Source organism: Homalodisca vitripennis, chromosome 6, assembly GCF_021130785.1.
Source record: "Homalodisca vitripennis isolate AUS2020 chromosome 6, UT_GWSS_2.1, whole genome shotgun sequence".
Lineage (NCBI taxonomy): Eukaryota > Metazoa > Arthropoda > Insecta > Hemiptera > Cicadellidae > Homalodisca > Homalodisca vitripennis.
Window position 1 is genome coordinate 87103181 of NC_060212.1, and position 15749 is coordinate 87118929.

At 33.7% G+C, this 15749-nt stretch overlaps 1 protein-coding gene across 1 annotated transcript in view; it reads left to right on the forward strand.

The window, feature by feature from the left end:
• Positions 1-6127: 6127 nt before the first annotated feature.
• Positions 6128-15749, forward strand: part of LOC124364529 (tRNA wybutosine-synthesizing protein 4-like) — a 28670-nt gene continuing 19048 nt past the window's right edge. Inside the window, exon 1 of the mRNA XM_046820087.1 lies at positions 6128-6396. Within this exon, the coding sequence (XP_046676043.1) occupies positions 6385-6396 (12 nt within the window). The 5' untranslated portion in view covers positions 6128-6384. The remainder of the gene's footprint in view (positions 6397-15749) is intronic.

A 15749-nucleotide genomic window follows, 5' to 3' on the forward strand; every position in this document is an offset into this window, starting at 1 on the left:
TGTTTTATTGTGTCTTCTCTTTGGCTATGTGAAACTAAACTGCCTAGAAATAAGAAGAGCTTAGCATGCTTGGATCTGCTAGTCTCAAACAGTACAGATATTCTATCTAATACTTCGAAATTTGGAAAGAATGCATTGTTAAATCCAAGAGAAATTACTAGTGGGGAGTTCACGAGGGCCAGTCCTTGATCCAGTCTTTATTACATATCTATGATTTGCCAAACTGTGTTACTATTGCTACAGATGCAAAAGTCTATTTATTGATGATACTTTGATGTTAGAGCCTGAAATTAAACTGATCTCAAAGGTATTGTTGAATATGTTCTTTATTGACTATTGAATTGTACAACTTAAGGGAATCCAATAACTTCAAACCTTCAAATTAGAATAATAGTGCCAGGTTCATTGAAAGGCACCCATATTCGTAGGAAATTTTTAACTGGAAAGTAGAGTGAAAATGTTTTAAATGAGCATAAAAAATGTGTTGACAAATAGGCGTGGACATTATGTAAGAGAGGTGTTCAGGGGCACATGCCTGTCTCCCCCTTCATATTATATAAACAAAATATTAAAATTGCACCTAGGTTGTTGAATAAGTTTCAGCATCCAGACCCATACTTAAACATAGTAATCTTTCTGAAAATAATACAAAATTTTTATATTAGTTCTTTAATCATCAATAACCACATAATTAAATTATTATTCAATCTACTTAAATAAATATTTCACTTGCACATATTCTTGTGTCTGTTGCCTCTCACTCACACCTATACAGCTATACAGTCTATATCTGGTCAAAAGTCAAAAAAGGTGTTTGGCAAGGGGTTGAAAGTGTCAAAACTGTCTGGAAACTGAGGAAAACTGTTTTAATAGTTATCCAAGTAACATGTATAAAATTAAGCTTTTTATACTATAACGAAAGTTTATTTACAATTTGTCTGGGAAAAGGTTTGCCACAATGTTGTGTCTAGCAATGGATGACATGATTTTTAATATTATTCCACATTACGCTTTATTATTCGATGAAAGTAAGTTTGTATTTAATACACCTTTGCTACCTCTTACCTGCCAAAGACACCATGATTCAGACTTTATAATACCTCATCATTCTTACCTGTGTTGGGAGCATGTGCTGAAAATTTTCAGCTTTTATAAAATAACGAAGGTCTGGCATTCACATGCTCTTAGACTATCAATATTTCAATTATTTCACCATAGGTTTTGCTTTGAGTACTGTCAGTAATACATGTAAAATGTATACATACATTATAAAGTTGTTCATGAATTGGAGGTGTCAGCTAATGCCTGAAGTAAAAGATCAACTTTCAATTTCTGGTCTTTATAACATCTGAGACATGAACACATCAAAACTGTGTATGAAGTTAGTGAAGCTCTCCTAAGGGAAATACAGTTGAAGAGGAATAGTAGGAATATTGGGTGAAGCACATGTAGAAGCACTTGGGTGTGATTTACTTACTGCTGCATTCTTCTTTTGTGCTTCTAAGAAGTCATGTACGAGATCATAGATCTCTTCCTGTTGCCAACGAATCTGAAGCTCACCCTCAAGATCATCAGTATCAATAGAAGATTCAACTTTTGACTGTATTGCCTTTAATAGTTGAGTTGTGTACCTTTTCAAACTTTCCTCTGTCAATTATAGGTGGAAAATATCTTGGGGTTTTGTGAGTTGTAATTTCAGTGCTTTCCTGGACTTAAAAGTCTGGTTTAACTGTTTGGTTTTACCATCTTAACCACTTTTATATACTTAATGATGTGAATTTAACATATTTTTTGTTAATTGTATTCTGAGTAAATTAAAAAATCAACACAAAACAACATGTGAACATAATAGAAATAAACTTTTAAAACATGGCAACAAACCCTACTTTCTTAACACTAGAAAAAAATAAATAAATTTTAAAGTTTTGGACAGCTTTATAAAGTGTTTCCTTTGTTAAATTTCACAAATCATTATTCTAATTTATAATGAACTATAGTATAAGTCTCCTAAAATAATATACTTGATTTATCTTAATATAACTACTGAACTACTGTACTGGTTATTTCTTGTTTATTTCACTCAGTGAAATAATCAATTACACATACTACTCATAGTATTACCTCATTTTTTTGGAATATCATAATTCCGAACCTTTGGCTGCTAACTGTATGACTGCTCTGTGTGGTTCAATTGGAGAATACTAATGATTGATTAGCTGTTCTAAAAAAAAACCATTTTATTTATTAGCTTTTAAAGTTTATTTTGACTTTTCTTGAAGTAAATATAACTGTAAACAATTATCAATCTGGTAATGTGGATTACCTTGTCCTTGTGGAGTAGGGAATGCCTCCCAGAAAAAATAGGGTCCTCCCAAGGACAATTTTTGAACATATGAACTGTTTTTTAAGCATTTCTTTGATGCAAAGGAAATTTTCCTCCTCAATCCAAAAATCTTTATTTTTCAAAAAGAGGTACCACAACACTGTTCCGGTGCCTTTTGCCTAAAATCAAGCACTAGTTATTTTTTTAGTCATTGATATAACCTAATCATCGATTTAGTGAGGGTTTAGTCACTGATAGAATCTCTAACTGATAGTAGGAACTGGTGAGGATCGAGATAAAAAACTTTGGTTAGAAAGGTGCTTATAAAGGTTAGTTATTGGCTGATTGGCAGTTCATAAGTTACCAATAGCAAAAAACGTGTTTTCTCTGAATTTGTGTTTAAAAAAGTCTTAAATAGATAACTAACAAATCTACCGCTTATATTCGCGGATGATAGTTGATCGGCATTACACAAATTACCGATCGCGAAAACGTGATTTGTTATAATTACTTTGTGTATGAAAACCTAAGCATAACATAACATAGATAATAGGAATAGATTTGTAAGATTCAGAATCGAATTCAAAAATTCTGAATTTGACCATAATTTGAGAGTCCAAATTGTGACTTGTTCAAATACTTGCCGTATAATAGAATGTTGATAGTAGTAACTCCTGTTCCTTGTTGAAATTTGTTAAAGTTAGCAACAAAATGGCTATGTTTAAATTTGTATAAAGCACTAGCTGTTTCCCGCGGCTTCGCACGCGTCTCTTAAGCTTTGCCCGTATATTTCTTTGCCTTCAAATAGTGTTTGGATATTTTAATATACGTAACTACTGTGTTGTAATTGCAGTTTATAATGTGCAGGCGCTTTGATAACTTTTATATCTTGCAGTACAGCCTGGTGGTTAGTTACATCAATGGGCATTGCGTATAAACCTTCTACATAGAAAAATACAAATTTTCATAGTGATCGGTCCAATAGTTTCTGAGTCTATAAAGGACAAACATTCATTTTTATATATTACTAGCGGGCCCGGCGCGCTTTGCTGCGCATTTCAATAATTTTTTGCAAAAGTTGCCCGCGGCTTCGCACGCAATTTCCCGTTGAAAACAGTACACTATATTCACTTATTCTTTTTCTATCACATTCTAAACATTGCTGAGATAATTGATAGTCGTTCCATCGTGAGCCTCTTGGGCGTATTATGAAGGTATGTACCATATTCCTGCCTCTATCTAGCTGTTACCCACGGCTTCGCAAGCAAATCTTAAGAACCGAAGTCCTTATATTACTTAGTAAATTTTTTTTTTTACTATAATAAATTTTAGATTAAATTAGTTATATCTCCGATGCCACGATTGAGCTTGCTTTGTTGTCTCGATCGAGAGAATATGTACACACGGAGTTTTGAGAACCATACTTCTGTCAAAAAAAACAACTAAGGTTGATTTTATAACATTCTTTATATTTGTAGCCAACGTAAGATAGTAATTATGATATCTGCATTGCTCTTCTGATCAAGCATGAGCATGGTTTATATTAAATAAATATTGCAGTTAAAGGTGAATTTTTACGTCAAATTTGAATTGTATTATCTGGATAGTAAAGTCTATGTTTAACAGTGATTGCAAAAACAGTTTAAACAAAATTTGTCGTTTCTCTTAAGCTTACTCTATGCTTTAAAACTATAAGTGTAATATATGTTTACAAAGAACAGCTGATTAAAAATTTGAAAAGACGTTAACATATGTTTGCTGCAATGCATTTCTTATGGGTATTTCTGTAACCAGTGGGGCGGAATCCTGAATCGGGAAAGGGATGGGCATAGCTTATAAACCTTCTCCGTGGAAAAATACATATACGTACAAATTTTCATCATGATCGGTCCAATAGTTCACGATTCCATAAAGGACAAACATACAAACATTCATTTATATATATATAGATTATGTGAGCAAATTAAATCCTCTAAACCCTTCTCTCTCTAAAATCTTTAGAAAGTTGACAAAAATCTTTATAACTTTGTGTTCTTTGGTTATGTGACCGACCAAACAATGCACTACAGCTTCACCTTCTCTCTCCTGAAAAGTTAAATGCTAGAACATAATCTTTGGGAGAAGGTTCCAAAAATCCCAAAACTTCAGCCAGTTGCAGATTTATTTTTTTAAGCCCCTTGCCTTGGTGGCTTCCTCACCTCCCCTTAAATATTTGTTTCTGTTTAGTGAAAATTATTTTACCAACAGTAGAAAGTAAGAATAAATTTGCAATTCTTATGACATGTGATTATTAAAATTTAAGCACTTCAAATTAAAATACATTACTTTTCGTCCCTAAAAGCATTTCTTACTTTCTTTAACAAAAACTTCCTAATAACGTCAAAGTTGTTAATATTTTATCATGTGGATTGAAACTACATACTAAGAAATTGCAATTTTATTTAATCGAGCATGCCGGTTACCGGGGCCGATTTTTGCTAAGGGCGAAAAATATCGTTAATTAAACCCGAGCCCTAGAGAAAGTAGATTGTATTCATATTCGGCAGCTCTTCTCTAAGTTTTTTTTTATTTAAAGTTTGTTATTAACGATTAAAATATTGAAAGGATAATAGGATTTCGGACATTTGCCATCGGTATATATTACAAAATGTATAACGATGGCAAATGTCAGAAATCCTATTAACCGACACCCAGACACTCCCAGTATGGAATTAACAAGAGTAATTCAACCTAAAGTTGCAGATTAATTTGATTATCATATAACTCAACGTTCATGCAACGGTTTATTTACATATACATAGTTTATAATTTTAGTCAAAATTTTAATTAAACATTTTGAGTGAGATGCTGTCTAGTGTTATAACATAATTTGACATTGGAAATTAAATTTTTATTATACTACATTGTAGTGGAGAAGTGGTCAATTCGCCACTGACTCCAGTTGATATGTGGCGCTCCTCTATAAATTTTGCTGATATGCAGAGAGAAAAGGTACGTGATGGATTATTGCAAAATCTTGAAATTACGAAATTCCTCGAGCGTAATTCTCTAATTAAAATATGCGTTTTTATTACTGTAAAGGGATCAGCATTGCGTGCCAACAGTGTAATGAATGTACTTCCGTATAAAAGAAAACTTGCAGGCTGGTATTGATTTTTGTGTTTTCCATAGGTTTAATTACTTGAAATATTCTTTCAGATAAGATCCTCTTTTTTAAGAGAGTTAAGAGAGAAGTAACTAAGATCCGAAAGTTATTGGCTGAGCGGTAGCGAAACCTATTACTCGAGGGGATGCAAATTCATTTGTGTCTGTCTGTCTACCCCTCGATTTCTCGAGATTCAATTGACCCATAAACTTGAAAACTTACTTGTAGCTTCATTTCTCTGTAAACAGCATCGAGTGTGATGCTGCTGCATGTCACTTAACAGATTTTGGATGAGCGTTAGCATCTATCTTTACAGTTTTCTTACGGGTAACAATGTCAACAAGAAAATCGTCAAATAAATAAATTTGGATACAAACTGAGTACAATGGATAGATAAATCTGACAGCCGAAGTCCATACGTGTTAAATAAATGAATCCTTTCCTATTATTTCTCCTTTTATTTTTTCCATTGTGTTACTAAAAATGAAGCTAAATTACATTTAGTCATTAAAAATGTATGTTATCTAATGTAAAGTAAGCGTACTTAAAGAGTTTAGAAAACAAAATTACGAAGCACCCATAAAATAGAGGTAGTGAGACAGGCATAGGAAACAAAACTAAAACCTTTATTTACGCAAATAAAAAAAGGTTACAGATGATCAGTAATTCGGTAGTTGAACTTTGATATAACCTAACAACTTCAGAACATAAACATTAAACAATTGTCAGGTTATGTTATTGTTGTTTTTGAATTTGAATTTTTTAGTGTTCATAAATGGAGTTTGGTTGCAGTTGAGCAGGATTTTCATATAAACATGCAACTTAAAGGATAATACCAATTTTAATTCGTATTTTGACAGTTTTGTTTGAAAGAGAATAGGAACAACTTGGAATTTTGTGTTTTGTAGTTTATACAATGACTCTCCAGGTAAATTTAATATAATTTCTAGTGTTTATTAGTCTTACTAATATTGTTTAACCCTCAAATTATTAATTAAATCTTTCTACCCAGGATTATTTCCCAGGTCCTACTCATATGCTACTGGGGTAGAGTACGATAAGCGGACCCGGTTTTTTATATCGAAGAATGTAATCATCGATACCTAATATTCGCATCTCAAATCCTAGACTATCAATCGATATAAAAGTATCTATAGTCCTCAATAAAAATCACATGTTTTAAATTAAAATATGAATTTAATATTTACAGTGATCAAACAAATTATTATAACCAAAATTAGGAAAACTGAAGACGACCATATTTGTTCCTCTCACAGTTACAGTTGTTTCTTTCCCACAAATTTCACATACGTTTTTCAGTACGATTATGTGTATTATCTGAAAGTGTTTACAGCTGTTGATATAGATTAAGTTAATTTTTCAAAATAATTAATCAGTAACGATTGGTTATATCGATGGTTACGATTCAGTAATATCATTTGCCAATTTCAATAGAAAAAAACCGGGTCCGCTTATCGTACCCTACCCTGCTACTAACCCAGTTTAGCAGTTTTTGTAAAACTGTAGTGTTTTCATTTAGTTTAATGATTGACATAATTAATGTTAAAATGTATTTTTTAAAGTTTGATCCATCACATAAATTGTACTACATTTTCTAATCATACACCATGCAGTTTTATAACAATCTGATTATTTTACCTGATTAATTTTATTTTTATACAAGGCATTTACCCAAGTAGCCTTAAAATGAACAAGATTGTGTCTATTAGCAACAAAAGTGGGACTGATGAGTTGTTATCCCAGTTTAGGCCTATTTCTGTACCTGTGTTCTCTAAATTGATTGAAATGTGTATGAAAGAACAGCTGTATTTATATTTTGTAAATAATAACTTAATTAGCAATGCTCAATATGGTTTCTTATGTGGTAAATCTACGATTAATGTTGTTGAAAATGCTGTCTATTTATTTTAGCTTCAACCATGATAGACCTTAGTAAAGCTTTTTATATGATTTGCCATAAAGTACTTTTAGATAAGTTGTTTGTGTATGGTAATAGAGGTAGAGCTAGGTATTTTGAAATCTAATTTGTTTATGATCTGTCTTTTAATATCTCACATCATGTTATTCTCTATGTTGATAACAAATCTTTGCTTGTTGAAGGTATCAATTGAACATATCACAAATGGAAGTGTTTTAGCAGTCGAAAAAGCAGCTTCCTGGTTCTTATCAAACTTTTAAAACTTAATAATAAAACTGAAAATATTATAGTTACTTTAGAAAAATTAATTATTGAAGAAAATTCTTTCAGAGTGTTGGGCTTTTATTTGGGTAAACTTAGTTGGAAATCCCAAACATATCAGGTTGTTACCAATTTCAGTAGGGTCTACTTTCTTTTATCTAAGCTTAGTCTTAGATTGGATTCTCTGTTGATGGCATATTTTGCTTTTTTTCATTCTCACCTAACGTACAGTGTTATTTTTAGGGGTAATAGCAGTGGTGCACATGAATTTTTCCTTCATTGCAAAAGAACTGTTAGGTTGATAGTTGGTTTAAAACTTTTTTCAGCGTCTATATAGTACAAAATGTTGTAATTCATAAATATGCCGGCATCAACCAGTCGATTTTTCTCATATATACATATAATTCATTTTTGTTTTGACAAATAACTTATTTAGAAAAGTTTCGAACTATGACAATTGTGATTGATTTTTATTGTTCACCGGAAAGCAGTTATTTGTCATCAGAAAAAAAAACAGATGACGCAATAGTTGGTCAGCTGCTACTTGTTGCCATTAACTACACAGTTTCGTTCATTGTGTGTTTACATTGTGCTAGTTTCGTGTGTTTATGCTGAAAACTGTTGTTCAAATTCTGCAATTGTGTTCAGTAAAACTTACAATGCATTTAACTTCTTTTTCCGTGTTTAGTGACATATATTTTATTGTTGGATTGGTGATGAACTAAAACACAAGTTCCAATCAAACTATTGATTTTAGGTGAAGTAAGGTTATAAAAGTAAGGTTATATTATAAATGTGTATATTTTTATATACTTTTTATATAATTAGTATTTTACAGTCGTCTTACAAAATCTCCATTGAGTGAAAAATCTGGTAGTTATAATATTGTTTCTAAACTTTTGGACAAACGAACAAAAATTGCTTTTTGTATGTATTTTGTATATCTTCATTCGTATCTGGTTAAATATTACTGTAACACACCATATTATGCATGATTTTTGTTCAGTTTTTCATGCTTTCATTTTAGCTAAAAAAAATTAAAAAAAATATTGTATAAATAAAATTTTAGTTCAAACTTGAAATTTATTTTTTTCATTTTTTAGTTTTTTGTTATAACCTATATTCTTTTTGCTGTAAATAAAAATAAAATTATAATATTATATGGAAAAAATACCTTGTTTTATAACACACAAACCAATTCAAATCGGTATTGGAATAGTTTATTTTAATATAGTTTTTTCCCCACACGCTTTGGAAAACAGAAGGCAATGCATTTCCGGCAATTGATGCTGACTTGGAACATTATGCTGTGGCACTCAAAAAAACAATTTGAAACCATATATTGCTTAGAATTACCCAAAATTCCTAGTCCTAATGCTTCTTAGTCTATTTTTATTTTTTGTAATGTTGTGTCTGCCAAGTCACATCTTAACTTATTTACATTCAAACACATAAACCAATATTTAAAACTTTAATTTTTTGAGGCCTTTCGATACCAAGGCTATCTTCGTTAGACACATCATAAAAGTTTGTAATGTGTCTGATGAAGATAGTCTTGCTATCGAAAGGCCTCACAAAAATAAAAGTTTTAAATATTGGTTTATGTGTTTGAATGTAAATAAGTTAACAAGTAGCCAATACAAGCTCCATCTTCAAGATTTCAACAAGTCACATCATAAAAACTGATCGAAATTGTTACTATAACAAAAAGACTAGATATTGTAATTACTTGGACATTCCTTCTGTAAGACTCAGCAATTTATAGAATAGTCATAAACTGCTTCAGATATAACTTTGTATTAAATAAATTACCTCAAAATATTAAGAATTTAAACTTACAAGGTTTTAAAAATGTAATTAGGAACTTTCTTTTACTGACTGCACCCTACACATTAGAAGTGTTTTTGGACATGTTAAACAGCTGTAATTAAGCATAATTTTCTGTATTTTGACGTAGCCTACTGCTTTTACTAGCATAATGGCAATAAATGATTTAAAGTCATAAAAAGTCCTTGTTGACTATAGCCCAAAGGCCTTGCAATGGGGGATACTATCACCCAATCAATTAAAAAATGTGTCCAATTTCATAAACTTATTTTCAACGTGTGTTTTTACTTCCTTTCCTAAAAATGCCACAGAAAATTTGTTATTCCTCCTATTTACTTTAGGGGACCGGAAAATCTTCTTCCGGTTGTTATTCTAGACAATAGACTAACACGGAATCCATACATAGAATATATTGTATTCAAAGCAACATAAGCTCTTGGTGCCCTCATAAAAGGTTCTTAGTGTAATGTATCATTTTTATCTCTATTTATAGCCAAATTTATCCCCCATACGATATATATATATATCGTATGGGGGACAAAGGCAGCTATCCATAAATAAATAAATTAAAAATTACAATTATTAAAAAGTACGTAAGAACAAAGTTCTTGAGTCATAAATTAAAAATAATATTAAGATCCCCCATCACAAAGCTAAATCCAAATTACTGAGCCAGTTTAGAGACCCATCCTCTAAACCACTCAGACCAGCCAGACCACCAGAAAACAATCGCAAAGGGCAGTCGTTTACAATGTGCTCCATTGTCTGAGAGTTTGCACCACAATCACACGTCTGGTCGTCAGTAATACCCCACTTAAATTTCCAGTGATTGCTACTCCCAACCCCAGTTCGAAAACGATTCAATAAAACCCATTCCTTTCGAGGAATTTCCAAGCCACCCGCTGCTTTCGTAGGATCGGATATCAAGAACTTGTTCCGTCCATCGAATGATTCCCAGGGGGGTGAAGTTGTTCGCGTCCGTAGCTTGCTACACGTGCTCCCTGGGTAACGCTAAACGAACAGCAATTTTTGGTAGCTGGACCGTCACTCTTGTGATCTCCCAGTTATGGCAGCTATCGAAGCCATAATAAAATCAATGGTCATGTATGCAGAGCTCTTGTGTGGTTGCCGAAAGTAGAACAAAAAAAGCAGCCAAGATGCTACAGGCTATATTGGGATACATTCTTCTGGGAGAGGAGAAGAAAAAAGGTAGTCTCGTTAATTGCAATAATTATTAATGTTATTGCAGTAATTGCAATAAAGCTCCTTAGCACAAAGGTGGTAGAGCCCATTCCTCACAATAACTAATAGCAATAATAAACAAATTTCCTAATGCTGAAATGATAATATTATAAAATGAAAACATCTTTATTCTTTCGAAAACAGTACACTACATGCATAATATAAAGTGGTAGGAATATACTCGACCATCCTGCACCGGCAGTCAAACAAAATACACTATTATCAATCACTAATTTCATGACACTAAGAATTAGTGTTAGGCCTCTGTAGTGTTATCACTTGAAATGAAATGAAATATTTCTTTATTTGAGGCGAAATTAGGGCCTCATGGCCCTTTCTTACATTTAACCTCATATACAAACTAGAACAAAATATTTTTATTTTTAAATAATAATAAAACTAAATATTGTATTGTAAACATTTTCAATATGAACAAAAAGTACAACTTTATTTAAGAATATAAAATAAAAAATGTACGTATAACGATAAAAAGGTATATAAACATATTTATAATCACATACTCACACGCAAAATAATAACATGTACTTGTATATAATGAATATAAGAGACACAACTCACACACTCACACATCTTACACTCTCTACTCGAATGCCAGTGCAACCGCAGCGAAGAGACCTATGCCGACCCCGCCCCAACCATCAAATCAAATCAAATATCCCTTTATTTCCATCAGACATGTAACATGCATTGGATTGCGTCATAAATATTAAAAAAAAAACACATGTACAGTTTGTATCTATAAAATTATTATTAATCAATTATTAATATTTATATATTATAATTAATCAATTATTAAAACTAATTAATTTTACATCATACAGACTATTTATTTCCAATAAATTCACTGAGGGTGTAGAAACATTTTTCTATTAAAAAAGCCTTTCAGTGTTCTCTTAAAGACCATTATATCATTTACATTCTTTAGGTCCACAGGAAGAGAATTATAAAAAATTACGGCATTATAAAAACAGTGATGTTTGAAAAAAGAGGTTGCATGGGGGGGAATATTTAATTTGTTGCTATTCCTGAGACAGTGTCCGGACTGCGGAATTAGTGACTCGAAAATGCCCTGGTTTTGCTTAAAAAAGACCAATGTGTGGTAAATATATATACTTGGAAAAGTAAGCAGATTGAAGTTCTTAAAGTGTGATTTGCAGGATTCTGATTGACGGATGCCAGCAATAGCTCTCACCGCTTTCTTCTGCAAAAGAAAGACATGGTTTGTTCTGCAATTTTCAAAACCCCAAATTTCAACAGCGTAAGAAAGGTAGGATAAACTAATGCAAAATATGAAGTTAGAAGCACATCGGTGCCCGTGAAAGATGAAAGTCTAACGAAGAACAAAAATACCAGCACAGACTTTTACGTGCGACATGATTTACATGAAAGGAGAAGCTAAGATTCCTATCGACAATTAGGCCTAAAAACTTGACCATTTGCTCAGAACAAACCTCTGTATCGCCAACCCAAACACTCAAAGAGTCATTGCGTCTTGATGAAATTGAAAAATCTAGCAATGTAGTTTTATCAGTATTCACGGCCAAACCATTACTCTGAAACCCACTGGACTATTGAATTACACTGAACAAACGTTATTTATCTCCATATTGAAACGACAAGACTCATCAATTACAAGTGATGTGTCGTCAGCAAACAAACACAACAAGCCCCTCGAAACACAACTGCTGAGGTCATTCACATACAAAATAAAGAGGAAGGGTCCAAGTATGGAGCCCTGTGGCACACCCGTCTTGACAATCTGCTCGTCAGAAAAAGCATCTTTTCCTAGTATTTACGTCAACGTATGGAATTTCCACAACTTGTCTACGCTGACTCAAGAAAGATGACAGCCATTGATTTGCCAAGCCACGCACACCCACTCTGTCAAGCTTTTGCAAAAGAAGTTCAATGCGAAACCATGTCAAATGCTTTTTTCTCAAATCAAAAAAGATACCAGTAGAAAACTGTCCTTCATCAAGAGCTTTAACAACTTTATCCAAGAGAGCAAACATTGCCTTCACAGTTGAGCCTCCCTTGACAAAGCCAAACTGTTTGTCAAACATAACTTTATTACTCTCCAGGAAAGCCGTTAACCTTATCAAAACTGCCTTCTCAAACACCTTAGAAAATGTCGAATCCAATCGAAATAGGCCTGAAATTATCAAGTTCCTCAACCAGGTCCCCCTTTTATGTAACGGCTTCACTATAGACAACTTTAAAATGTCAGGAAACAGGCCATTTTCAAACGAAAAATTTATCAAATGAGCAAGTGGCCTAACAAAATACTCCCTACATGATTTAAGAAGCTTCGATGATATATTGTCGAAGCCAGAAGAAGCCTTTGCTTTTAAAGATCTGATGATGTCAGATACTTCCACTTCAGAAACAGGTGAAAAGAAAAATGAAGAACCACCCCTGCACATGATTGTTGTTGAAGAAGAGACAACGATATGGAAGATGAACTTGCATTCGACACATTAATGAAGAAATCATTGAACAAGTTAGAAACGTCCTTCGGATCCCTAATAATGACTCCTTTACTATCCTTGATGGTTCGAGGGATATCTGCCAAAACTCTTGCCTTACCTCTATGCTCGTTCACTATGTCCCCACACAGTCTTAACTTTATTTGAGGAAGTCTGCAGTAAATGTTTAACTTTAGATGACTTAGCTTCCCTCACACTAGCCCTATATTGCCTCTTCAAAGAAAGGTATTGTTTTCTTCTCTCATCAGAAGAACTCAGGTCTTTAGTTTTATAATACCAATTGCGCAACCAAATCACGTAGCTCAATTTGCTCCTGGGTTAAAGACACTTTGGCATTTGGAGAACGCCCACGAATCCGAACCCTTTTCTCAGGAAAAGCCTGAATGAAATAAAACTCTATAGAGGACATAAACAAGCTCATCTTATCATCCATTGTTCAAGCTGCGTAAACATCATGCCATGTTTCCCCACCCAGAAGATGTCTAAAAATACGAACATTATCTTCTACAAATGATCGCTTAAGCATAAACTTAGGGCCAATCAGGACTAGATAAATACCTGACATGTGAGATTTGTGCATGGTGATCGGACAGTGCATTTATCACGACAGAGCAACTGAAAATGTCTTCAGAAAGATCAGTATATACGTGATCAATTAGGGGACCGGGAGTTTTTAAATTCCCTCGTAAATGAATTTTACTTTATTGCTTAAATCGTGAGATGCCATCATGGATAGAAGACTACTACTTTCATGTCAGCAACAGAGAGATTAACATTGAAATCACCCACAACAACAGTTCTAACTTCTGGATTTATAATTTTTTGGAGGCAATCGGATAAACATTCATAAAACATCTCATGTTCTTGCACTGACGCTGAAAAAGGTTTCGGCTTATAAGCGGTAACAACAAGAAGAGGAAACTGTCTGAATTGAAAAAATCGCTGCCGCAAGCTCACACCTACCCTCCTGACAAAAATCGGGAGACATCTAAAACATTGTGTTTTATTGAAGGTTTACTAAAAATGCAAACACCTCCCTTTTGATAAATTTTCCTACAGAAAGCTGTAACACCAGTGTAACCATGCAGTGACAAAACCTCAAACTCAAAATCTCTCAGGTGGTGTTCAGATAAACAAATTATATCTACATTTTCGGCGTCAATAAAAAGTTGAAAAATATCAATCTTGTTATTTATACCCTGAACATTTTGATGAAGAATCTTTACAGTATCAGGTGGGCTATCCAGGTGTCCAAGATCTGCCACTGCAGAGTCCCCGGGGGGACCACTCATAAAAAAATCTGTGCAAGGGGTCAACACCTTTTCAAACCCTCAGACCGCTGCAATGCCGCAATGAAAACAGACTCAAAAAGCGTAGCTAGATGAGTTATACCTCTCCTATTGAGGTGTCGTCCGTCTCGGGCCAGGTCACGCCTCCCTACAGAGCAGTTAGCCTCCACATAAGTGACTCCAAAAGTTACCACAACATCAGCTCAATTTGTTCATTAAAGTGAAAAAGGGCCTTGTATGAAATGTCAGTTCTAGTCAGTACACTGTTTTACAAAAACTTTGGAATTTGGAAACTGAGTCCTTACAGTGTACAGCAAATCCGCCATGCTGTGAAGTGCTTGACGTTTACCATGGCCCGCCATTGTAGCCAGGCCCCCCCCTTGTAGCCTCGTATAAGATTGTTTGTGCCTACATGTAAATAAATAACAGAGAACTGCCTGTTAACTAGCTTCAACAAGTTCTGCTTGATATAATTAATTTTAGCCCCAGGACAACACTCGACATGACCCCCTTTTTGTTGAGTACTTTTTACCTGCATGTCGTATGATTGAATCTCCAATCAATAAAACATTCTTAAAATTCAGGCTGTCGCCACTTGAAAGCTCTAAACAAGCAGAACCTGTTGAGGTTTGACCAGAAACAGAGGGGACGGGCAGTAAGGCATCCATCCATCTCCCCCCCATCCATAGACTCAGACAGTTTCAGCCATAAGAATCGGGAGAACCAACATACCACGCCCCCGACAGCACCTCCCCCTCCAGTCTTACAATTTCACTATTTAAATATTTAATGTTAGCTTCCAACACCTGTACGGTGGTCAGAAATCTGCCACGTTCTGCCTCCATGTCAGAAATCTTGACCTCCAGTTCCGAAATTACAGTGTTTGTGTTGTGAGTGACTACAGACCCAGAACACTCCTTTGACTTAGTACCACAAATACAGCCAGTTTTCTACACTATTCACTTGGTCCTCGTAAAATAACATTTTCTTGCTTACAAAGACTTAGTTTTATTTTGGAGACTTTTTATTTCAAGATCACAGTCATCTTCTATAGCATCACACTCGTTACATTTATTCCTATAACTAGAGTTGAGATCTGTAAACTGATAAATGATAAATGAATTTATTCCATCATAATAGTACATTGTACAAAACATAAGACTGACTTGGAATTAACTGACCACTTCTACAAGTAATGTGGTCAGTGGACAACAAT